Raw genomic sequence first — 26,989 nt, 5'->3', positions numbered from 1 at the left:
CTTTCAAGCCTCCTCCTTGTGGCTGTTCCTGACTTCAGCATTCTGACAGCTTACGCTGACACCTGACCGCTCCGCCTCAGCACCACCTCCTTCACTGGACGGACTTCGCGCTCAAACACACTAGTGCTGCAGCCTGAGGCTCCTCTCCCTCTCATCTCTGCGTGTAAGTACTTACCGCTTTGGATATCGAACTTAACATCAGATCTGCCTAATGACTTTCTTTGTACTCTGTTATTATTTCTCACTTATTGGATTTGGAGTTAATTCAATCTGGAACATAAGACCAAGTTGTTTCATAAAATACTTCAATGTACGCTAGCTGTATCATTTCTACCATCTTACGATAATATTATCAAAAGGGAAGTTTCTATCATCCTAGAGTGTATTTAACATTTGTTATGTTGCCAAACCATACTCTGCTTAAGTATACCATACTTCCTAATGACATTGCTAATATATCTATTCCAATATATTAGAATACCACACAGTAGTTCTGTGTTTGTTAAAGATAAACATCATACAACTACAAGGTGGTAAATTAAATCCTAGATGAATCATATGACTAAACAGAATTTTAGTTCAATGATTTGTTCAGGTACAAAACACTTTATTTCCTGAAATTGAATGAAACATATAAAATTCTAATCTGCATATTTGATCCTTTTGTTAAGCAGATTCAGTTTGAACTCTGACAGAATTACAAGCCATAAAAAGATGGATCAAGCAGAATTACCTTCACATGTCTATAATTTATCCCAGAGGGTTGATCAGCTCTCACAAGGGTTAAGACAACTTCAATTAGAGAATCAGACTTTAAAAGACATTCTTAAAGACACAGTAACTCCTAAACAGCTAACTGTGGATTCTACTAATGAGCCAAACGTATCACCACCAGAGAAATTTTTTGGTGACAGAAGTCAATTTCGAGACTTCAAAAACTCATGCTTATTACTCTTTACCCTACGACCTAAAACTTATACCACAGACAAACAGAGAGTTCTAACAGTTATATCTTATCTTAGAGGAGAACCCAGAACATGGGCAAACTCCTATTTCGAGCAAAATGACCCAATTTTGGACAGTCTGGAGGATTTTTTTCAAGCTATGGCACTTCTCTATGATGACCCATGCAAACAGATAACATCAGAAAATGCTATGAGAGCTCTTAGACAAGGGAAAAGGCCCGTGGAGGATTACATAGCAGAATTTAAGAGAGTGTCTAAGGATTCACAATGGAATAATATTTCATTGCGCAATCAATTTAGACTTGGGTTGTCAGATGCATTGAAGGATGAACTTTCACGAGTTGATATACCAGAAACTTTAGATAATCTGATGTCTTTATCCATCAATATAGATAGAAGGTTAAGGGAAAGAAAGAGAGAGAGGTTTAGTCAGGAAACAGTAACAAAGAGAATAATTAATCCTAATAGTTCTCAACAGTATAAAACACCAGATGAACCTATGGAAATAGGTGTGATTAGGGGTCCTTTATCTATGGAAGAGAAAAGGAGAAGAAGGGACAACAATCTCTGCCTTTATTGTGCTGCAAAAGAACATGAGGTCAAGGAATGTCCTAACCTTTTGAAAACAAAGAAAGGTGAGAAACATAATATACCAAGATCTTTTGATATGAGAAGTGGTAATTCAACTTATTGTTTTTTACCTATTTCATTACAGTTGGGTTAAAAAAAGATTACTTTGAAGGCACTCATTGACTCCGGTGCAACAAGCAACTTCATTGATTATCATGTGGTGTGTAAACATGAAATACCAATAAAAGACATAAATCATCCTTATGTTTTAAGAGTTTTTGATGGTAGCCAAGCTTTAAATGGTTCAATCACACATCAAACACATAGGTTAGTTATGAGTACACAAGAAGGACATATTGAGAATATAACTTTTGACATAACACCTTCTCCTTTATTCCCAATTATTTTGGGGTTAAAGTGGTTACAACAACATCAACCAATTATAGATTGGTCCACAAATAAAATTCAATTTTCCTCTGACATTTGCAGAAATAGATGTCTGTCTAAGATCTGCATTATACAAGCAGATTCTGACAAAACATCTAACCATATACCAAAAGTATATTCCTCTTTTCAAGATGTTTTTTACAAGAAGGAAGCAGAGTCATTGCCCCCTCATAGGGCTTTCGATTGTCCAATTGAATTGTTACCTGGTTCCCCAATTCCACATGGTCATATTTATCCCCTCTCTCAACCTGAACTCACACATCTTAAACAATATTTAGATGAAAATTTATGAAAGGGGTTTATTAGACCATCCACCTCTCCAGCAGCAGCTGGAATGTTTTTTGTACGTAACAAAGATGGTACTCTCAGGCCAATCATTGATTACAGGCAATTAAACAAAGTTACAGTAAAGAACAGGTACCCCCTACCTTTAATAACAGAATTAATAGAAAGGTTGGGTAATGCAACAATTTTTACTAAGTTGGATTTAAGGGGAGCCTATAATTTGATTCGAATAAGAAAAGGAGACGAATGGCTCACAGCATTCCGTACTCGGTACGGATTGTACGAATACACTGTGATGCCATTCGGGCTCTGTAATGCCCCCGCGACATTCCAGTATTTTATAAATGAACTATTTAGAGATTTACTGGATGTCTGTATAATAATTTACCTGGATGATATTTTAATTTATTCAGAATCCTTAGAACAACATATCAAACATGTTACAACAGTTTTAACAAGACTCGGAGAGAATCAACTTTATGCTAAACCTGAAAAATGTATCTTCCACACACAAGATATTTCTTTTCTAGGTTACAAAATAACAGCTGAAGGTATCAACATGGAAGATACAAAAATATCAGCTATAACAGGTTGGCCAAGACCAACCACTGTAAAGGAATTACAAAGTTTTTTAGGATTTTCAAACTTCTACCGAAAATTTATTAATAATTTCTCCAACATAGGTGTGTCCGGTCCACGGCGTCATCCTTACTTGTGGGATATTCTCCTCCCCAACAGGAAATGGGAAAGAGCCCAGCAAAGCTGGTCACATGATCCCTCCTAGGCTCCGCCTTCCCCAGTCATTCTCTTTGCCGTTGTACAGGCAACATCTACACGGAGATGGCTTAGAGTTTTTTGGTGTTTAAAAATCTACCATAAAGTATGGAAAAAATATATCTGTTGGTGTGAATCTAAAGGATTCCCATGGAACAAGATAAAAATTCCTAAGATTCTATCCTTTCTTCAAGAAGGTTTGGAGAAAGGATTATCTGCAAGTTCTTTGAAGGGACAGATTTCTGCTTTATCTGTTTTACTTCACAAAAAGCTGGCGGCTGTGCCAGATGTTCAAGCTTTTGTTCAGGCTCTGGTTAGAATCAAGCCTGTTTACAAACCTTTGACTCCTCCTTGGAGTCTTAATTTAGTTCTTTCAGTTCTTCAGGGGGTTCCGTTTGAACCCCTACATTCCGTTGATATCAAGTTATTATCTTGGAAAGTTTTGTTTTTGGTTGCAATTTCTTCTGCTAGAAGAGTTTCAGAGTTATCTGCTCTGCAGTGTTCTCCTCCTTATCTGGTGTTCCATGCAGATAAGGTGGTTTTGCGTACTAAACCTGGTTTTCTTCCGAAAGTTGTTTCTAACAAAAATATTAACCAGGAGATAGTCGTGCCTTCTTTGTGTCCGAATCCAGTTTCAAAGAAGGAACGTTTGTTGCACAATTTGGATGTAGTTCGTGCTCTAAAATTCTATTTAGAGGCTACAAAGGATTTCAGACAAACATCTTCCTTGTTTGTTGTTTATTCTGGTAAAAGGAGAGGTCAAAAAGCAACTTTTACCTCTCTCTCTTTTTGGCTTAAAAGCATCATCAGATTGGCTTATGAGACTGCCGCACGACAGCCTCCTGAAAGAATCACAGCTCATTCCACTAGGGCCGTGGCTTCCACATGGGCCTTCAAGAACGAGGCTTCTGTTGATCAGATATGTAAGGCAGCGACTTGGTCTTCACTGCACACTTTTACTAAATTTTACAAATTTGATACTTTTGCTTCTTCTGAGGCTATTTTTGGGAGAAAGGTTTTGCAAGCCGTGGTGCCTTCCATCTAGGTGACCTGATTTGCTCCCTCCCATCATCCGTGTCCTAAAGCTTTGGTATTGGTTCCCACAAGTAAGGATGACGCCGTGGACCGGACACACCTATGTTGGAGAAAACAGAATTTATGTTTACCTGATAAATTACTTTCGCCAACGGTGTGTCCGGTCCACGGCCCGCCCTGGTTTTTTAATCAGGTCTGATGATTTATTTTCTCTAACTACAGTCACCACGGTATCATATGATTTCTCCTATGCAAATATTCCTCCTTTACGTCGGTCGAATGACTGGGGAAGGCGGAGCCTAGGAGGGATCATGTGACCAGCTTTGCTGGGCTCTTTGCCATTTCCTGTTGGGGAGGAGAATATCCCACAAGTAAGGATGACGCCGTGGACCGGACACACCGTTGGAGAAAGTAATTTATCAGGTAAACATAAATTCTGTTTTCTCACATATTGTCAAACCATTGACAAGACTCACAGGTAAACATGTACCTTTCAATTGGAGTACAGAAGCACAACAAGCATTCGATACTTTGAAACATAGTTTTACTACAGCACCCATACTTCAATTCCCAGACCCCAATAAGCAGTTTGTACTTGAGGTGGATGCCTCTGAGTGTGCTTTAGGGGCTATTTTATCTCAAAGGAAGAGTCTGTTAGATCCTATGCATCCTGTAGCATATTTTTCAAGATCTCTGTCTCCAGCGGAAATTAATTATCCTATTGGAGAAAAGGAGCTCCTATCCATAAAATCTGCTTTTGAAAATTGGAGACACTTACTGGAGGGGACTGAGACACCAATTTTGGTTATTACTGACCACAAAAATTTAGAATATTTACAAACTAATCGGACTTTATCATCTAGACAGCTCAGATGGAGTTTGTTTTTCTCCAGGTTTAATTTCCACATTCAATACAGACCTGGTTCAAGGAATGGAAAAGCAGACGCTTTATCAAGACAGAAATTGCCAGATAATAAAAAATCTTCACCTACTACTATTCTACCAATTGGACATTTCATATCTTGTACTTTGAGTTCTGAACAAGAAAAAGAATATTCACAGGGAGGTAATTGCAACCCAGAAAGATTCAACCTTACGAAAGGTTCAGATGGGTTGTACTATTTCGGGAATTTATTGTACATACCTCCATCTTTACAAGGAAGTATTTTAAAACAAAACCATGATTCGATTCTAAATGGTCATCCGGGTGTTCAAAATACCTATCATCTATTAAAAAGGAAATACTGGTGGCCCAAAATGTGGAAATCAGTTGAGGAATATGTTCACACCTGTACAACTTGTGTTCAACATAAAAAGGAACATAAAAGGCCATATGGGTATTTGATGTCCTTACCCATTCCGGAACGACCATGGAAGGAAGTCGCAATGGACTTCATTGTAGAATTACCAACATCAAAAAATTTCACCACAATCTTAGTGGTAATTGACCTTTTTACTAAAATGGCACATTTTCTACCTATACAAGCGTTACCTACTGCCTCACAAACAGCTGAGTTATTTCTGAACCATATAGTGAGATTACACGGTCTTCCAACTAGTGTTTTAACTGACCGTGGTAGTCAATTTACTTCGAAGTTCTGGCATTCACTTTGTCAAAGGTTGAATATCACAAGAAAATTAACCACTTCTTATCATCCACAAACTAATGGACAGTGCGAACGTACCAATCGGGCATTGGAACAATATTTGAGAATTCATTGTTCTCAACAACAAGAGAAGTGGGCAGATTTTCTAGCAACTGCTGAATTTGCCTATAACAATACTAAGAACACCTCCACTCAGTTGACTCCGTTCTTCGCAAATTACGGATTTAATCCGGAATATGAATTTCATCATAACATTCATGTGCCATGTCCTGTAGTTAATGACTTGGTTAACTCAATTGCACAATCTTTTAACCTTTTAAAAGAAAATATCCGAAAGGCACAATCCCAACAACAACATTATTACAACCTACGACGGCGACCAGCACCTAACTATAAAGTTGGAGAATTAGTATGGTTATCCACCCGTCATTTGAAAATTCCGGCTACTAAAGCAAAGTTTAACCAATTATGTTGGTCCATTTCCGATTACTAAAATTATTAATTCTAATGCAGTAACCCTGCAGTTACCTGAGAAATACCGTATACATCCTTCATTTCACGTCTCACTGTTGAAACCGTACACACCTGTTCGGTCACAACCAGTCCCTTTGACTGTACCACCTGATACTTCATCATCGGAGGTGGATTATGAGGTCTCTGACATACTAGACTCAAGAGTGTATCGTGGGGACTTACAGTATCTTATTCGCTGGTCTGGTTATTCACCAGATGATGACTCTTGGGAATCTGCTTCACAGGTCTCTGCCCCCCGCTTGGTGAAACTTTTCCATAGACGATATCCGGATAGACCCTCTTTTTGAAAACCTGGAGGTTTTCCTTGGGTGGGGGACCTGTCATATATTGACTCTCTATTACACTGTACCTTTAATTGGTTGCCTAGCTCCCTTTATAAGGAGCCTTTGTTCATTGCTTGTAATTAAGATTCTCCTATCAGTTTTGGAATTCTTTCAAGCCTCCTCCTTGTGGCTGTTCCTGACTTCAGCATTCTGACAGCTTACGCTGACACCTGACCGCTCCGCCTCAGCACCGCCTCCTTCACTGGACGGACTTCGCGCACAAACACACTAGTGCTGCAGCCTGAGGCTCCTCTCCCTCTCATCTCTGCGTGTAAGTACTTACCGCTTTGGATATCGAACTTAACATCAGATCTGCCTAATGACTTTCTTTGTACTCTGTTATTATTTCTCACTTATTGGATTTGGAGTTAATTCAATCTGGAACATAAGACCAAGTTGTTTCATAAAATACTTCAATGTACGCTAGCTGTATCATTTCTACCATCTTACGATAATATTATCAAAAGGGAAGTTTCTATCATCCTAGAGTGTATTTAACATTTGTTATGTTGCCAAACCATACTCTGCTTAAGTATACCATACTTCCTAATGACATTGCTAATATATCTATTCCAATATATTAGAATACCACACAGTAGTTCTGTGTTTGTTAAAGATAAACATCAAACAACTACAAGGTGGTAAATTAAATCCTAGATGAATCATATGACTAAACAGAATTTTAGTTCAATGATTTGTTCAGGTACAAAACACTTTATTTCCTGAAATTGAATGAAACATATAAAATTCGAATCTGCATATTTGATCCTTTTGTTAAGCAGATTCAGTTTGAACTCTGACAGAGGGAGATAGGGGGGCTGAGAGGGTGAGGATGAGAGGGGGATATTTTTAAGAATAAGATTAGAAAAGGATGCTGAGAGTGAAAGGAGAGACTGTTTAGGAGGGAGGGGGTGTATGAGGGAGAGGGGGCTGAAATAATCAGGGGGTGCATGAGGGAGAGGGGGCTGAGAGGCTGAGGAGGAAGGCTGAGAGGGTAAGGAGACAGAAGCTGTTTGTGATTGAGAAAAAGTGGGTTAGGAGAGAGGGTGAGGAACGGTATGTGTGAGGGAGAGGGGAGCTGAGAGGGTGATAAGGGGGTTGTGTGTGAGTGAAGGAAGAGCAAAGAGGGTAAGGAGGGAGCTAGGTGAGGGAGTTAGGGCTAAGAGGGTAAGGAGATGGGGTGTAAAGAAAAGGGGGCTAAAAGCCTGAGAATTGAGGATGAGGTTATTGGTTTTTTTTTGTACAGGCGCGAACATAAAATACGGTACCAATATGGCTGATCATGTGGAGATTCAGAGTTCAACCAGCCAAGGGAAAAGACGAAGTTACGATTCAAACTTTAAGATTAAAGGATTACTTTCTGTTATAATTTTTAAGCTAAACAACTAACATAGTAAAGTTAATAAACATTAATTAAAACCTACTGACCTATATTTTCTCCAAAACAAAGTTTCATAACGTTCTAAAAGTTATCTTTTATTCGCCGATGATGTCACGTTATCCTGCCCACTATTTTCAGCACTGCATGTTCAAAATACTTAAACCAATAACTTTGTATTTAAAGCGCCATTTTGAAACCTAGGTATTGTAAATGGATTGATACAGAGCAAAGGATACCCACGGAGTGGGTTTGGAAAACAATTAAATTTGCAGACAAGATTTCTGATATACGGTAGAGATATGTTAATGAAATGCTATTGATAAAAAGCATATTTGGGGTAGTTAGTTAGTAACAGGCATAGAAAATATTTACTTACAGTGGCCCTTTAAAGTCTTAAAATACGCTGAACAAATAAGCAATAGGTAAGCTGCCAGAAAATATGACGTAGATGAGAAAAATGTACGCAGATGGAAGCTTATGCAGAAGAAACTAGAAATCTCTGCTTCTGCAGGAAAATCGTTCAGAGGGCCTAAGAAAGGCAGGTATTGTGAAGTTGATACAGCAGTGCTTCCCTTCATTCAAGAATAAAGAAAAAATGGAATGCCTGTCACCCGAAAAATCATACAATTGAAGGCATTAGAAATTGCCAGTGAATTAAATATTCCCAGGCATGAATTTAAAGCAAGCCTTGGATGGTGCCGTAGATTTATGCTCCGAAATGGCCTCTCTCTAAGACGCAGGACAACACTAGCACAAAGACTACCTGTTGACTACAATGAAAAGCTGCTTACTTTCCAACGGTATGTCATAGAGCTCAGGAACTATCCATTGAGCCAAATTGGAAATGCTGACGAAACTCCAGTTTTCTTTGATATGCCAAGTAATACAACTGTGGATCAAAAAGGAGCAAAATCCATTCTAATGAGGACCACAGGAAATGAAAAATTACGTATAACAGCAATGTTATCTGTTACAGCTTATGGTCATAAGCTGACACCTTATGTGATCCTAAAAAGGAAAACTATGCCAAAAGAAAGTCTTCCAAGAGGCTTAATTGTCAGATGTCATGAAAAGGGATGGATGAGCAAGGAGCTGATGAATGATTGGCTATCAGTTGTTTGGAAGAGTAGGCCTGGTGCTCTTCTTGCGAAAAAAGCAATGCTGGTATTGGATGCCTTTTAAAGGACATTTAACACCTGATGTAAAAAGTAAGATTGCATCCTTGAAATCCGATCTGGTTGAAATACCAGGGGGTATGACATTCCAACTCCAAGTGCTTGATGTTGTGGTCAACAAGCCATTTAAAGATAATCTACGGCAGCAGTATTCTGAATGGCTTGTGGCTGGAGATCATGCCCTCACACCAAGCGGCAAAATTAAGAAACCATCAGTGGCTTTGTTTTGTCAGTGGATTATTTCTGCATGGGAAATTATATCTTACGAATCAATCATAAAAGGATTAAAAAAATGTTGCCTGTCAAATGCATTGGATGGTAGTGAAGATGATGTATTGTGGGAAAATCAGAGAGAAGTTGATCAGGAGAATGATGAAGAAAATAGTGATAGCGATGTAGAAAGCATTGGAAGTAGTGATGAATTTGATTCGATTGGATTCAGGTCTGGGCTCTGGCTGGGCCATTCCAAAACTTTAATCTTCATCTGGTGAAGCCATTCCTTTGTTGATTTGGATGTATGCTTTGGGTCGTCATGCTGAAAGATGAAGCTCCTCTTCATGTTCAGTTTTCTAGCAGAAGCCTGAAGGTTTTGTGCCAATATTGACTGGTATTTGGAACTGTTCATAATTCCCTCTACCTTGAATAAGGCCCCAGTTCCAGCTGAAGAAAAATCGCCCCAAAGCATGATGCTGCCATCACCATGTTTCACTGTAGATATGGTGTTCTTTTGGTGATATGCAGTGTTGTTTTTGCACCAAACATATCTTTTGGAATTATTGCCAAAAAGTTCAACCTTGGTTTCATCAGACCATAATGCCTTTTCTCACATACTTTTGGGACACTTCAGATGTGTTTTTGCTAAATTTAGCTGGACTTGGATGTTTTTCTTCGTAAGAAAAGGCTTCCGTCTTGCCGTCTACCCCAAAGCCCAAACATATGAAGAATATGTGAGATTGTTGTCACATGTACCACACAGCCAGTACTTGCCAGATATTCCTGCAGCTCCTTTAATGTTGCTTTAGGCCATTTGGTAGATTCCCAGACCAGTTTTCTTCTCGTCTTTTCATCAATTTTGGAGGGATATCCAGTTCTTGGTAATATCATTGTTGTGCCATATGTTCTCTACTTGATGATGACTGTCTTCACTGTGTTCCATGGTATATCTAATGCCTTGGAAATTATTTTGTGCCCTTCTCCTCACTATTACCTTTTAACAATGAGATCCCTCTGATGCTTTGGAAGCTCTCTGCGGACCATGGCTTTTGCTGTAGGATGCGACTAACAAAATGTCAGGAAAGACCTACTAGAACAGCTGGGGTTAATCAGAGGCACTTTAAATTATGACAGGTGTGTGATGACTCTTATTTAACATGGTTTTGAATGTGATTGCTTAATTCTGAACACAGCTACATCCCCAGTCCAGTTATAATAGGGTGTGCACACACATGCAACCACATTATTTTAGTTTTTTTTGTTTACTTCCCTCCACCTTAAAGATTTCAGTTTGTTTTTTAATTGAGGTGTGTAGTTTATAGGTCACATTAAAGGTGGAAAAAGTTCTGAAATGATTAATCTTTGTCTCATTTTTTTACATCACAGAAACCTGACTTTTTATATCCACTGTATATATGTAAGTGTGTATGTGTGTGTGTATATATATATATATATATATATATATATATATATATATATATATATATATATATATATATATATTAGACATAAAGATGAAATACCAGCGCTAGAAAGCTTCAATCTCAGTAAATAGTTATAACAAAACCCATGTAGCAGAAAAAAACAAATGTTTCAATATGAATCTGTCTGATCATGCTGCTTGAAAATGATACAGTGTACCTGTGGCACTGTTAGAAATTCAAAAAAAGCAAGAGGAAATCAATATAGCTCAGCCCACAGATAGGGTATTAGTACATCAATGAATATATAGTCCAATAAAATGCAATATTTCTAGTCCCATTAAGAAGCACACAGTGGTTGGTAAATGGTTTTCTTCTTACCAGAGATTACCTCAATCCTATGAGGTAATGTTTGTGCCTGAAAGTTAATCCTGAGCCGCATTTCTGGTCTCCTATTTTTCTCTGACTGTTTTTCAAGCTTTGTGCTGATGAATGGGAAGTGTCTTCCTGGTAGAAACTGTCAGCTCTTTGTATCCCCCAGGAGTATGGTTGTATGGTAGTGATTCTCGATGTGATATTATGAAAAGACAAAAGAGACTTGCATAGTGTAATTCTGTCAGATAAGTAATTTATTATTTAAAAATGAAAACAATTTGCACTCACATTTAGTGCCCTCAATCCTTAATGAGGTAAGCATTCAGGCACATAAAACATTTGTTTCCATACGAATATGTAAATTTGCTGAGGTCTAGATGTAGATGAATCCCCACAGAGATCCCTCTATTTGGGAGTCTTTGAAAATCACACCGTGTGGTAAACTGTATTCTGACCCCTTTTCTTGTATAAAAAGATTGGCTTTGTGCGATACCCGCATATATTTATAAGAAATAGTCTCCTAGGGGTCTATATATATATATATATATATATATATATATATATATATGTTGTCAACCGTATATTGATACTGTATAGCCCCAGTGGTACAATACTTCACAGTTGCTAGCAATTAATAACAATTAATAACAAGCAGATACAAGTTGTTTAAAAAATAAATGAATCAAGAATTGATGGTTAAAGGAATTAAAAATTGATAAAACAAAATTGATGAATAAATAATTGGTGTATAAAAAAATTGATGATTGAAAAAGTTGATGAATAAAAAAACCACTATAGGTTGCCGGTCACGTTGTGAACGTACTGTACACCCACTTCAATAATCCTTACGCGTTTGGAAGTGTAGATATACTTCTTCGTCAAAGGTGAAGATTGTGTACAGCAAGACCGGCTTAAAAAGTGAAGTGGACGTAATTTTCCTTCCGTTACGTGTGACGCCGCTACGTTACGTGACTCCGGCAGCCTATAGTGGTTGTTGTGACGTAAGTTCCCATGGTGATAATGGCTAGTACGTTTTGTCAGCTAACTCTTGCACCAATCGTAAGTTTTGTATACCGGTTACTATGGGAACCCAATTATGATCGCAGTCTGACCCGAAATATATTCCGTGACATCTCGGCTATATTGTGTAGAAAATGATAGGATCCCTAGATGTATGGACTTTTTTTAGCATAAATTATATTTGTAATAGACATTTTTTCAACACCCTATAATTTCCTACACAATATAGCCGAGATGGCACGGAATATATTTCAGGCCAGACTGATCATAATTGGGTTCCCATAGTAACCGGGATACAAAATTTACGATTGGAGCAAGAGGTTAACACAAACAATCAATGTATTAAGAAACGATTTTGAGAAATAAATAATAATTATTCACTCATTGCTCAGTAGGTTACACATTATTTCACCTCTATTTCTTATCCAGATTTCCCCATACAATTGGAAGTAAAAAGGAGACCAGTGATGAGTCATTTGCTAGGGTGTTGAAAAAACTTCTATTAGAAATATAGTTTATGCTAAAAAAGTCCATACATCTAGAGATCCTATCATTTTCTACACAATATAGCCGATATGTCACGGAATATATTTCGGGTCAGACTGTGATCATAATTGGGTTCCCATAGTAACCGGTATACAAAATTTACGATTGGTGCAAGAGTTAGCTGACAAAACGTACTAGCCAGTATCACCATGTGAACTTATGTCACAACAACCACTATAGGCTGCCGGAGTCACGTAACATAGTGACGTCACACGTAACGGAAGGAAAATTACGCCTACTTCATCACTCTTTAAATTTTAAGCTGGTCTTGCTGTACACAATCTTCACCTCTGACGAAGAAGTATATCTACACTTCGAAACGCGTATGCATTATTGAAGTGGGTGTACAGTACGTGCACCACATGACCGGCAACCTGTAGTGGTTTTTTTATTCATCAACTTTTTCAATCATCAATTTTTTTATTCACCAATTATTTATTCATCAATTTTGTTTGTTTTGTTTGTTTTTTTATTGAAATTTTATTCATTTTACATCATACATAAACAGGTGTTGAAGTACATCTACAACAAAAAACAAACAGAAACAACTTCACAGCATGTTGTTTCACAGCGTTAAATAACATAAACACATCAGTTCTCCGCTGCAGCACTTTATACTGTCTATCTTATCACATCTACATCATTTTAGATTACTTTTACCAGTATTCTTATATACTGTATGCATTTATTTCTTTATAAATTTCTAAAAGTGTGTTTTATTCAATTAGAGTTTCTTTTCAGTGTTCATACTATTCCTTTGGGAGGATTATTTAGGGAGTGATATTATTCTATTAGTCTGTTGGTAATGATATTTTTCAAGGGATAATAACCTCGATACCTGTTCCCTCCATTCTTGCACTTTAGGGATTTTTGTGTTTTTCCATAGTCGTGGGATTAACTGTTTTGCACAGTTTAGCATAATATATAATAACATTGACCTTAATTTACACTTTATTTTGGGTACCTTATGGAATAAAAATACAAATGGGTCGTTCCCGAGTTGAATTGTTATTATTTTCCCTATTTCTGTGTGTATGTCATTCCAATATGATCTTAACAGGGGGCATTCCCACCATATATGTGAGAGAGTTCCTTCCTGACCACATCCTCTCCAACAGAGTTTGCTGGCACTTGGGTATATATTAGACAATCTTTTAGGGGTAAGATACCATCTGGTAAGTAGCTTCATATTGGTTTCCGTGACATTCATAGAAGATGGAGCTCTTCCCATTTGGTAGAAAATCATTTGCCACTCATTCAGTGTTAAAGATTTATGTAACTCCCCCTCCTACACTTTAGTATATGAAGGCAGCTGTTTCGAGTGCATTGCTAATAAGTCTATACGACTGAGATAACCCCTTCTTTGAGGTGCCTTCCGAATAGCATATAGATTTGAATGCAGTAAGTTGCCTCACCAGATTTGGTTTATTTTTATTATTATTAATGTAATGTGTAAGTTGCAGGTACTCATACCAATTCTGACCTCTAAGTATACGTTTGTCTGCTATTTCTTTTTTTTTGAGTATCTTACCGTTATCTAAAACTGAGCGTATCGGTACCCAACAATGTATGTTCATGGTGTCACCCTCTGTGATATTGTGGATCATTGGAGAGTCAGTGTTTGCTAGTAGAGGGGTCAGGGGAGATGGGACAGAGGAGATGTCATTGTTTTTAGATTGAGTCTGGAGCCCAGGTGAAGGGATCAAGACTAGAAAAAGTGCACCTTGGCAGCACTCCCGTCCCTGATTGAAGTAATTAATAATGAACTCACATTCAGGACCAAAAAGTTTCTATTCAAAGAAATTAATTAACTTAAAACATAACTTTTATTCAACAATAGTTATAAAATTAATACGTGTATGTGTGTGCTTTAAAAACACATAGGAACTGGGTTGTAAATGTTGGCTAATGTTCAGTTGGACAAACTAGTTATGCAGACATATAGGGCACCTCAGAGGGGTCCCACTTTTGTATAGATCGTCGTTTGTATTTGTATCTTATGCTAGGGGTGGATTGGGGTGTTTCACAGTGGGTTCATATCTAGGTGCTGTGTGTAGCACTTTCTGAGTTAATAGTATTACAGATCAAATATCTGATTCAGGTTTTACAAATGTAACGTCTAATATAATCTATACTCAGGTCTGGTTTGGTATACTAGACTTCAGGCTATCTAGTGGTATGATAAGTTTTGTTTCTTCTATCAATACCCAGATATCTCACACAATACCTTTGCTCTTTATATTAACAAAGTGAAGATATAAATGTCATGAGTTATTCATGTTGGTGCCACTATATTTAATAACAGATTTTATTATAGTGAGTATATTCCTTGCTTCCAAATAGTACACAGAGTCTAAATCACACCTTGTTTAATTTGCAAGACTTGTAAGTCTTGGGATGGGGAATTTTCTTAGCTGAACTGGAATATACTTTGTGCAATATATTTTCCTCTTTCTTTTTGTATATTGTGCATAAATTACCAGTTTTGATAGTTAATAACATACGAAGTCTGTAAGGACCTACTATTTAGTCCTCGCCTAAAGGTGCTTGGTGTAAACTTTCGGATTTAGACTCTTGTATTTGGCTTATTTTGAGAGTATGAAATAATTTTGTTTTATTACCTTGTACCGGTAATTTAAAAAATATATCTTATTTTGGGAAGTGTTCTTTCAAGTTGAACCTATATGTTATCACTTGACATTCACCTCATACGTGTGGTTAGATTCTTATTGTATATTGGTTCACAACGGTTTATATATTGTTGTTCAAATAGAATGCCCTTTATCGGCTTAACCAGATTTGAATTGGACACACATTGCTGTTAAAGTTAAATAGTGGAGTAACTTATTTGTGTGTGTGGTAACCAGTATATACTTTATACCTATTGCACCTCTGGCATGTGGTACAAATATCGAAATGCCTGAGATCGCAAGGGTCAGTGTATTATTACTCAAATGCAGTACACTTTGTAGAATTTGCAGTCACCATTAACTCGATACTCGGTGGCACCTGCACTGCTTGAAATGCTAGTACTGTAATAGCGTGATCTGCGTCTTATAGCAATTCACAAACAGTGTCTATTAGAATTGGGTGTTAGCTTATCTAAAAAATCTAGAGAGATGCCTTATTTTGGCATCTATTGCTTATCGATTAGGCTTCTACAATTTAGAGAACCGCTATTGGAAGTTAACTAACCCCAGACTTTTACCCCAAAGCGTGTCACCGATTACTAGTGTGATTATGACCGTCCCGGTCAATAAGCTATTGGGTGTTAGCTTATCTAAAGAGTCTAGAGAGATGCCTTATTTTGGCATTTATTACTTATCGATTAGGCTTCTACAATTTGGAGAACCGCTATAAGAAGTTAACTAACCCCAGACTTTTACCCCAAAGCGTGTCACCGATTACTAGTGTAATTCTGACCATCCCGGTCAATAAACTATAGGTCCTTTATCAACCAATACAAGTATATATGTTAAATATAAGTTTTTTAAGATTGCCAACGCATTAAATTAAGTAATATTCAGCCAGTTCCTATGCCATTTAAAAACGGCTGATTGGGGTGTGTATTGGACTATACCCCCCCTGACATGTTTCGCCGATGCTGTTTCGGCTTTCTCAAAGGTGACGCGCGACGGCGTCTGGGGCTTTTTAAATGTCTTGAAAGAAAATGATTGGTCCATATCGGCCAATCATTTTACTCTGAACTGGAGGTGTGTAAGTTTCAAACATTGTCGTCACACCTCACCTATGTTGTGCTACACGATTATCCTGGGATTTATAAGCGGTATGAAACCTGGATGATACTGAAACAGCTTATCTCCAATAATTATACTTAGATGTTAGATTTATGATCAGCCTAGTTACTTGTTAAGAGTACGAGAGTGGAGATAAATAATACATTACAGAAACATAAAAAAATATATAATATATATATATTTTTTGTGTGTTTCACCTAACAAATAATTTTGATTCCTAGGGTATTTTGTTATAACTCATGATTTTTTGAGTATTTCAGGCACAAACATTACCTCATAGGATTGAGGTAATCTCTGGTAAGAAGAAAACCATTTACCAACCACTGTGTGCTTCTTAATGGGACTAGAAATATTGCATTTTATTGGACTATATATTGATTGATGTACTAATACCCTATCTGTGCGCTGAGCTATATTGATTTCCTCTTGCTTATTTTGAATATATATATATATATATATATATATATATATATATATATATATATATATATATATATATATATATATATATATATATATATATATATATATATATATATATATATATACATATATATATATATATATATAATTTGATACCGCATGAAGACAGGGTCACAGTATGGCTCCTTCTATCTTTATAGAATCTAGGGTAATACCCTCGGAAGGGGGGCTATTGAACAGGGGGGAGTTTATAGCATAATATTGTTTGTGTTTTTACTGCATTTGTGTGCGATGAGGCTCTGTCAGTGTGGAACACAGTTCATAGAGAGGGATTGAGGCGGGCCTTTTTGGCACGTTTTTCTTTCGCGTGCAGGGGCGGTCCTGCATGGCACTCCATGTGACCGGGTGTGGCCTCTGCAACTTTCTCAACCTGTGTTCGGAGGAGACAAAAGCTGTTCTTGTAGACCGGGTCATAGGTGGTGAGTGCCCCGGCCATTGGGATATAAAGGTGCTATTTATTTTTTGATCAAGTCCGCAATAAAGGCACAAGCTATGGAGGACTCTGATATGTTAGAGGATACTCCCTCTTTATCTAAACCCATTAACTTGGAATATTGTGAGGAGGTTCCAGTCAAGCCGCCTACCCAACTCTGTTCCACATGCTTTGATAAATTTGCTATTTCCAAAAAGAATAAGGTATTTAGTACGACTGAGCCATCCACCTCTGAGGGTTCGCCACCCCGCGAGGTGCGTTCCTTGCAATCATCTCCGATTACACAAGCAGTTCCCCAGGGCACTACTAATACTCCTTCGGGAGGGGTACTTTGACCGCCCGACTTTGCCGATCAATTAGACGGCGGTTTCTGTGGCCATCAATGTGATGCCTCGTCCTACTAAGCAGAAGGTACGGCACAGCTATCCGTCCCAGGGGTCGTCGACTCCGTTGGATGTCTCCAGATTATCAGCTGAGGAGGACAACTCCGACTTATCGGAGGATGTCGCTTCTGGGTCAGAATCGTCTACGTCTAGGCCTCCGTCCGTGGAGGAGCCTGATTTTTAAATTTAAGATGGAGCATTTGCGCTTTCTGTTGAAAGAGGTACTTGCTACGTTGGAAGTTCCGGAACTACCTGAGGAACCTTCGAACCCTAAACTGGATAGGGTTTTTGAGGACAGAGTAGTGCCCCAGGCCTTGCCGGTTCCAGTCAAAATGGCTAACATTATTAAGAATGAATGGGAGAAACTTGGTTCGCCCTTTAACCCCTCTTCTTCTTTTAAAAAGCTTTTCCCCATCCCAGACTCGCAGCTTAAACTGTGGGGTACCAACCCTAAGGTGGATGCTGCTATCTCCACGCTCGCTAAGAGAACGACTATTCCGCTAGAGGATAGCTCCTCTTTAAAGGAACCCATGGATAAAAAGATGGAGTCCATGTTGCGGAAGATGTTCCACCTTACAGGGTTTGTTTTTCAACCAGCGGTCGCTGCGGTGGCTGGTGCGGCTACCTACTGGTCTGACGCTCTATATGCAATGGTCGAGGTGGAGACTCCTCTCAATGAGATTTTAGGATCAAGGCCTTAAGAGTGGCTCATTTGTGATGCGAACATGCAGATTATTCGCCTGAATGCTAAGACATCAGGGTTTTCTGTTTTAGCCCGCAGGGCTCTGTGGCTTAAGTCGTGGTCTGCTGACATGACTTCTAAGTCTCGTTTGCTTTCCCTCCCATTCAAGGGGAATGTTTTGTTTGGTCCGGGCTTGGATTCTATTATATCTACAGTCACAGGTGGCAAGGGTGCCTTCTTGCCTTAGGATAAGAAGGCTAAACCTAAGGGTTCTACTGTGGTGGATTTCTCAGAAACATCTGTCTCAGGGCACATGCTTTCGGAGACCTTGCTGGGTGATTGTGACCACGGACGCCAGCCTGCTGGGCTGGGGAGCAGTCTGGAACTCGTTAAAAGCTCAGGGCCTTTGACTTGGGAGGAGTCTGCTCTTTCCATCAACATCTTGGAGTTGAGGGCGATTTACAATGCTCTATTGGCTTGACCTCAGTTGTCCTCAGCCCAGTTTATCAGGTTCCAGTCAGACAACATAACCTCTGTGGCTTATATCAATCACCAGGCAGGAACTCGGAGTTCCTTAGCCATGAAGGAGGTTACTCAGATTCTTCAGTGGGCAGAGACCCACAATTGCTTTCTATCTGTCATCCACATTCCAGGAGTAGACAACTGGGAAGCGGATTTTCTGAGCAAACAGACTTTTTATCCCAGGGAGTGGGAACTCCATCCAGAGGTGTTTTCCAGCTTAGTCCTCAAATGGGTGGTGCCTGGAGTTAGATCTGATTGCGTCACGTCAGAATGCCAAGCTTCCAAGGTACGGTTCAAGGTCAAGAGATCCGCAGGCCGTTCTGATAGATGTTCTGATAGATGTTCTGGTGGTTCCTTGGGTTTTCAGGTTAGCATACCTGTTTCCTCCATTTGCTCTCCTTCCACGAGTCATTGCTTGTATCAAACAGGAGAGGGTGTCTGTGATTCTAATAGCCCCTGCGTGGCCTCGCAGGATCTGGTTTGCAGACCTAGTGAAGATGTCATCTCTCCCACCTTGGAGACTACCTCTGAGGAAGGACCTCCTGATTCAAGGTCTCTTCCTTCATCCAAATCTCGTTTCTCTGAAGCTGACTGCTTGGAGATTGAATGCTTTAATTCTGTCTGAGCGTGGTTTTTCTGAGTCGGTCATTGAGACCATGATTCAGGCTCTCAATCCTGTTGCTAGAAAGATTTACCATAAGATATGGCGTAACTATCTTTATTGGTGTGAATCCAAGGGCTACTCTTGGAGTAGAATTAGAATTCCTAGAATTTTATCTTTTTTTCAGGAAGGCCTGGAGAAGGGATTGTCAGTCAGTACCCTGAAGGTTCAGATTTCTGCTTTTCTGTTTTACTACATAAACGTTTGGCGAATGTGCTAGATGTGCAATCGTTTTGTCAGGCCTTGGTCAAAATCAGGCCTGTCTTTAAGTCTGTTGCTCCTCCTTGGAGCCTTAACCTTGTTCTTAAAGTTTTACAGCTGGCTCTGTTTGAGCCATTGCATTCCATAGATATTAAGTTGTTATATTGGAAGCTTTTGTTTCTTGTTGCTATCTCTTCTGCTCGAAGAGAATCAGAACTCTCAGCTCTGCAGTGCGATTCCCCTTATCTTATTTTTCATGCCAATAAGGCAGTTCTTCGTACCAAGTTAGGTTTCCTTCCTAAGGTTGTTTCTAATAGAAATATCAATCAGGAAATTGTTGTTCCCTCTCTGTGTCCTAATCCTCCTCCTTCCAAAGAACATTAGTTACACAATTTGGATGTTGTACGTGCTTTAAATTCTACTTACAGGCAACTAAGGATTTTCGCCAGTCCTCTCCTATCTTTGTCTGTTTCTCTGGGAAAAGTAAAGGTCAGAAAGCTACTGCTACTACTCTTTGGTTACGAAGTATAATTAGTTTGGCTTATGAGACTGCTGGACAGCAGCCTTCTGAGAGAATTACGGCTCATTTCACAAGAGCTGTTTCCTCTTCTTGGGCTTTCAAAAATTAAGCTTCTGTGGAACAAATTTGCAAGGCTCCAATTTGGTCTTCTTTACATACTTTTTCCACATTTTCCAAATTTGAAACTTTTGCCTCGGCTGAGGCTTCTTTTGGGAGAAAGGTTCTTCAAGCTTTGGTGCCTTCTGTTTAGGACTGCCCGTCTTGTCCCTCCCTATTTATCCGTGTCCTCTAGCTTGGGTATTGGTTCCCAACGGTAATTACTTAGGCCGTGGACTCACCATATCTTATGAAAGAGAAACAAAATTTATGCTTACCTGGTAAATTTATTTATTTCCGGATATGGTGAGTCCACGGCCCCACCCTTTATTTTAAGACTGTTGTTCTTTTGACTATAACCTCAGGCACCTCTGCAACAGTTTTTCATTATTTGTAACTAAATATGAGTTTATTTTATCCCTTTTTATAAAGGTTTTTGAATAAGGTTTTATAAAGTTTTTGAATTTGTAACATTTTTGCATACACCTACAGTATATTAGTCCTATGTAATTAGCTCCTTTACAATCCATAATGAAGCCTCTGCCAGGCTCATCTTCCTTACACCTCGCTCTTCATCTGCTGCACCTCTCTGCCAATCCCTTCACTGGCTTCCTCTTGCCTCTAAGATTAAACACAAAATTCTCCTCAACTGCACTGCTCCCCCCTATATCTCAGACCTTGTCTCCAGATACTCTCCCTCCCGTCCCCTTCGCTCTGCTCATGACTCTCCTCTTGTTACCTCATCACACTTCCATTTACAGGACTTCTCCAGACTGGCTCCCATCTTGTGGAACACTATGCCTCGCTTCACAAGACTCTCCCCTAGTTTTGAAAGCTTCAAGTGCTCCCTAAAGACTCTACTGTTCAGGGATGCATACAACCTACCCTAACTTTACTTTATACCAGTTCCTCTCCTCCATTGCTATCCCCTAAACCCCCTTAGCATGTACGCCTAAGAGTCCAGCTGTCTGTAGATCACCTTCTTAAGAGCTGACTACAACAGTGCGACCCTTGGCAGGGCCCTCTACCCATTTGATCCCTATAATTGTTTTGTCGTACTCTGCCTGTTTATAGTGCTGTATAATCTGTTGGTGTTCTACAAATCGATAATACTAATAATTATATCTCAAAATATTTTCATCAGTTTTGGTTTATGTGTACAGTACAAAAGATAATATATTGAGTAATAATATTTTTTTTTCCTTTTTAGGTTCTTTCATTCTGCCTTACAGTATTGAGCAGGAGATTTGAATTTCAAGCTGATGCATTTGCCAGAAACCTTGGAAAGGCAAACGATTTGTATGATGCTTTAATTAAACTAAATAAGGACAATTTAGGATTTCCTGTATCAGACTGGCTTTTTTCAATGTGGCATTATTCCCACCCTCCCTTATTAGAAAGACTTCAAGCTTTGAAAGTAGAAAAACAAGACTGACAAAGAATTTGACGCAGTTGGCAAATTAGTATTTCTCCTGCAAAGATTCTTTTGCAGCTTATTTTTTTTCTTCATTCCTTTAAAACACCGTAATGCTTGCTTATGTCTAAACCTGCCTGTTAATGAGTCAAGGCAACCTTTTAAAAAAGATTAGGTGTGAATGTATAACTGTACATTTCTTTTTTTTTTTTTTTGTGTAAGGAACAGAAAAAAGTTCTGATGGTTTTTAATGATTTACTTTGTACCACAGAGCCTTATGTTTTTTAAATGTATTTATTTTCTTTATATGCTAAAACTGCCGTTTGCAGTTAACTTTTGGTTCATTTATATGGCAGTAAACAAAAACGTTTTACTCATAAAAATGAAGGCTATTTTTTTTATTTTTTCCTCTTAAGAATTAGTATTGGCTAACAGTCTGTTCTTTAGTCAATATAGACTAAAGACAATATGTACATTTAAGTATTACTATGTTTTTTTCATAGTTAGCATATGGAATGGTACCAGTGTTAAGAATCTTATAATAAAAAAAACTTTTTTTTTTTCTTATGTGCAATTAATTGGCTTATGAAATAAAATGGTTTTGATTTTCCTACTGCATTGAGGTCTCGATATACTATATAATTGTGGTCTTGGTGCTGATTCCCAATGATAAATAAAAATGGCAGAATGTTCCAGCTTTCTGTAGTGTGTGTGAGTTATGGCGGAAACGTAAGAAATGCTTTAGAGACATGAGATATATGAAATGCACTGCATTTTTTTAATGCATTTTGAAAGAATATTTCTCCTGTGGTGTGATTTATTTATTTTTTTTTGGTCTTTTTTTCTTTATTTTCGAAAAATAAGCATGCAAAAATAATGCAAAATAAGAAGGTCCATTTCAACCCATGTTTTTACGCCACGCAGGACGTGTTGTAAACTAAACAAAAAAAGACAGTCATCAACACAAAACAATAATTCTTAACCTTAAAGCATACACTATTCTATTTATGAACCTTACAATAGAAGATATAACTAAGACACTTCCACCTATTCGGGGGGGGGGAGAAAAAAAACTTTGGAGGGGGCAAACCCCCTAAATAAAAATAGGGAGAATATATTCTCACACCCTCTCATGCCAATCCTTTTCTGAATTCCGAAAAGGAAAAATTAAAAAGTCAATTTCCCTAGAGGGAAGAGTTTTAATGAGGGGTGCCCATTTTGTAAAAAAAAAAGGGATATATCTTGTTAATTGTACATATCTGTAACATGTTCTAGTATAGATTGTTTCTCCAACATTGGTGTGTCCGGTCCACGGCGTCATCCTTACTTGTGGGATATTCTCTTCCCCAACAGGAAATGGCAAAGAGTCCCAGCAAAGCTGGTCACATGATCCCTCCTAGGCTCCGCCCACCCCAGTCATTCTCTTTGCCGTTGCACAGGCAACATCTCCACGGAGATGGTTAAGGGTTTTTTGGTGTTTAAATGTAGTTTTATTCTTCTATCAAGTGTTTGTTATTTTAAAATAGTGCTGGTATGTACTATTTACTCTGAAAAAGAAAAGGATGAAGATTTCTGTTTGAAAGAGGAAGATGATTTTAGCAGACAGTAACTAAAATCGATTGCTGTTTCCACACAGGACTGTTGAGATGAAGTAACTTCAGTTGGGGGAAACAGTTAGCAGTCTTTTCTGCTTAAGGTATGACTAGCCATATTTCTAACAAGACCATGTAATGCTGGAAGGCTGTCATTTCCCCTCATGGGGACCGGTAAGCCATTTTCTTAGTTAAACATAAAAGAATAAAGGGCTTCAAAAAGGGCTTAAAAACTGGTAGACATTTTTCTGGGCTAAAACAATTGCTTTACTAGGCATATTATGCAGATTCTAACTAATTATTGGTATTATAATCTTGGGTAACGTTTAGAAAAACGGCAGGCACTGTGTTGGACACCTTTTCTTCTGTTAAGTGTGATCAGTCCACGGGTCATCATTACTTCTGGGATATTACTCCTCCCCAACAGGAAGTGCAAGAGGATTCACCCAGCAGAGCTGTATATAGCTCCTCCCCTCTACGTCACTCCCAGTCATTCTCTTGCACCCAACGACTAGATAGGATGTGTGAGAGGACTATGGTGATTATACTTAGTTTTATATCTTCAATCAAAAGTTTGTTATTTTAAAATAGCACCGGAGTGTGTTATTATCTCTCTGGCAGAGTTTGAAGAAGAATCTACCAGAGTTTTTGTTATGATTTTAGCCGGAGTAGTTAAGATCATATTGCTGTTTCTCGGCCATCTGAGGAGAGGTAAACTTCAGATCAGGGGACAGCGGGCAGATGAATCTGCATAGAGGTATGTAGCAGTTTTTATTTTCTGACAATGGAATTGATGAGAAAATCCTGCCATACCGATATAATGTCATGTATGTATACTTTACACTTCAGTATTCTGGGGAATGGTACTTCACTAGAATTACACTGTAAGAAGTACATAAAGCTGTTTAATAACTAGAAATTATGTTTAACGTTTTTGCTGGAATGTAAAATCGTTTTCATTTGCTGAGGTACTGAGTGAATAAATGTTTGGGCACTATTTTTCCACTTGGCAGTTGCTTAATCTGTTTTCTGACAGTTTCTGTTCTCCCTCACTGCTGTGTGTGAGGGGGAGGGGCCGTTTTTTGGCGCTTTTACTAAGCATCAAATATTTCAGTCAGCAACTCATTGTATTCCCTGCATGATCCGGTTCATCTCTACAGAGCTCAGGGGTCTTCAAAACTTATTTTGAGGGAGGTAATTTCTCTCAGCAGAGCTGTGAGAATTATAGTTTGACTGAGATAAAAAACGTTTATTCTGTAATTTGTTTCCTGCTTTCAGAATTTGTTATCTTTGCTAATGGGAAAACCTTTGCTAAAGTTGTGTTGTTTACAAGGATTGAGGCTATAACTGTTTCAATTTATTAATTTTCAACTGTCATAAATCTTCTGTGCTTCTTAAAGGCACAGTACGTTTTTAATATTATTCTAATTGAATTGTATTTCCAAGTTGCAAGTTTATTTGCTAGTGTGTTAAACATGTCTGATTCAGAGGATGATACCTGTGTCATTTGTTGCAATGCCAAAGTGGAGCCCAATAGAAATTTATGTACTAACTGTATTGATGCTACTTTAAATAAAAGTCAATCTGTACAAATTGAACAAATTTCACCAAACAACGAGGGGAGAGTTATGCCGACTAACTCGCCTCACGTGTCAGTACCTACATCTCCCGCTCAGAGGGAGGTGCGTGATATTGTAGCGCCGAGTACATCTGGGCGGCCATTACAAATCACATTACAGGATATGGCTACTGTTATGACTGAGGTTTTGGCTAAATTACCAGAACTAAGAGGTAAGCGTGATCACTCTGGGGTGAGAACAGAGTGCGCTGATAATATTAGGGCCATGTCAGACACTGCGTCACAGGTGGCAGAACATGAGGACGGAGAACTTCATTCTGTGGGTGACGGTTCTGATCCAAACAGACTGGATTCAGATATTTCAAATTTTTAATTTAAACTGGAAAACCTCCGTGTATTACTAGGGGAGGTGTTAGCGGCTCTGAATGATTGTAACACAGTTGCAATACCAGAGAAAATGTGTAGGTTGGATAAATATTTTGCGGTACCGACGAGTACTGAGGTTTTTCCTATACCTAAGAGACTTACTGAAATTGTTACTAAGGAGTGGGATAGACCCGGTGTGCCGTTCTCACCCCCTCCGATATTTAGAAAAATGTTTCCAATAGACGCCACCACAAGGGACTTATGGCAAACGGTCCCTAAGGTGGAGGGAGCAGTTTCTACCTTAGCTAAGCGTACCACTATCCCGGTGGAGGATAGCTGTGCTTTTTCAGATCCAATGGATAAAAAGTTAGAGGGTTACCTTAAGAAAATGTTTGTTCAACAAGGTTTTATATTGCAACCCCTTGCATGCATTGCGCCGATCACGGCTGCAGCGGCATTCTGGATTGAGTCTCTGGAAGAGAACATTGGTTCAGCTACTCTGGACGACCTTACGGACAGGCTTAGAGTCCTTAAACTAGCTAATTCTTTCATTTCGGAGGCCGTAGTACATCTTACTAAACTTACGGCAAAAAATTCAGGATTCGCCATTCAGGCACGCAGGGCGCTGTGGCTAAAATCCTGGTCAGCTGATGTTACTTCTAAGTCTAAATTGCTTAATATACCTTTCAAAGGGCAGACCTTATTCGGGCCCGGGTTGAAAGAGATTATCGCTGACATTACAGGAGGTAAAGGCCATGCCCTGCCTCAGGACAAAGCCAAAGCCAAGACTAGACAGTCTAATTTTCGTTCCTTTCGTAATTTCAAAGCAGGAGCAGCATCAACTTCCTCTGCACCAAAACAGGAAGGAGCTGTTGCTCGCTACAGACAAGGCTGGAAACCTAACCAGTCCTGGAACAAGGGCAAGCAGACTAGGAAACCTGCTGCTGTCCCTAAAACAGCATGAATTGAGGGCCCCCGATCCGGGATCGGATCTAGTGGGGGGCAGACTTTCTCTCTCCGCCCAGGCTTGGGCAAGAGATGTTCAGGATCCCTGGGCGCTAGAGATAATATCTCAGGGATACCTACTGGACTTCAAATACTCTCCTCCAAGAGAGAGATTTCATCTGTCAAGATTGTCAACAATCCAGACAAAGAAAGAGGCGTTTCTACGCTGCGTACAAGAGCTCTTGTTAATGGGAGTAATCCATCCAGTTCCACGATCGGAACAGGGACAGGGGTTTTACTCAAATCTGTTTGTGGTTCCCAAAAAAGAGGGAACTTTCAGACCAATCCTGGACTTAAAGATCCTAAACAAATTCCTAAGAGTTCCATCGTTCAAGATGGAGACTATTCGGACAATTTTACCTATGATCCAAGAGGGTCAGTACATGACCACTGTAGATTTAAAAGATGCTTACCTTCACATACCGATTCACAAAGATCATTATCGGTACCTAAGGTTTGCCTTCCTAGACAGGCATTACCAGTTTGTGGCTCTTCCATTCGGATTGGCTACAGCTCCAAGAATCTTCACAAAGGTTCTGGGTGCTCTTCTGGCGGTACTAAGAACGCGGGGAATCTCGGTAGCTCCTTACCTAGACGACATTCTGATACAAGCTTCAAGCTTT

General features: G+C 38.9%; 1 protein-coding gene across 1 annotated transcript in view; it reads left to right on the top strand.

Moving 5' to 3' along the window:
- ZMPSTE24 (zinc metallopeptidase STE24) overlaps window positions 1–22,521 on the top strand; it is an 83,116-nt gene extending 60,595 nt beyond the window's left edge. The window contains exon 10 of the mRNA XM_053707201.1: window positions 21,621–22,521. Within this exon, the coding sequence (XP_053563176.1) occupies window positions 21,621–21,845 (225 nt within the window). The 3' untranslated portion in view covers window positions 21,846–22,521. The remainder of the gene's footprint in view (window positions 1–21,620) is intronic.
- The last annotated feature ends 4,468 nt before the right edge of the window (window positions 22,522–26,989 follow it).

The sequence above is a fragment of the Bombina bombina genome, chromosome 3 (genome assembly GCF_027579735.1).
Source record: "Bombina bombina isolate aBomBom1 chromosome 3, aBomBom1.pri, whole genome shotgun sequence".
Taxonomy (NCBI): Eukaryota; Metazoa; Chordata; class Amphibia; order Anura; family Bombinatoridae; genus Bombina; species Bombina bombina.
This window is presented reverse-complemented; position numbering and strand designations above follow the sequence as displayed.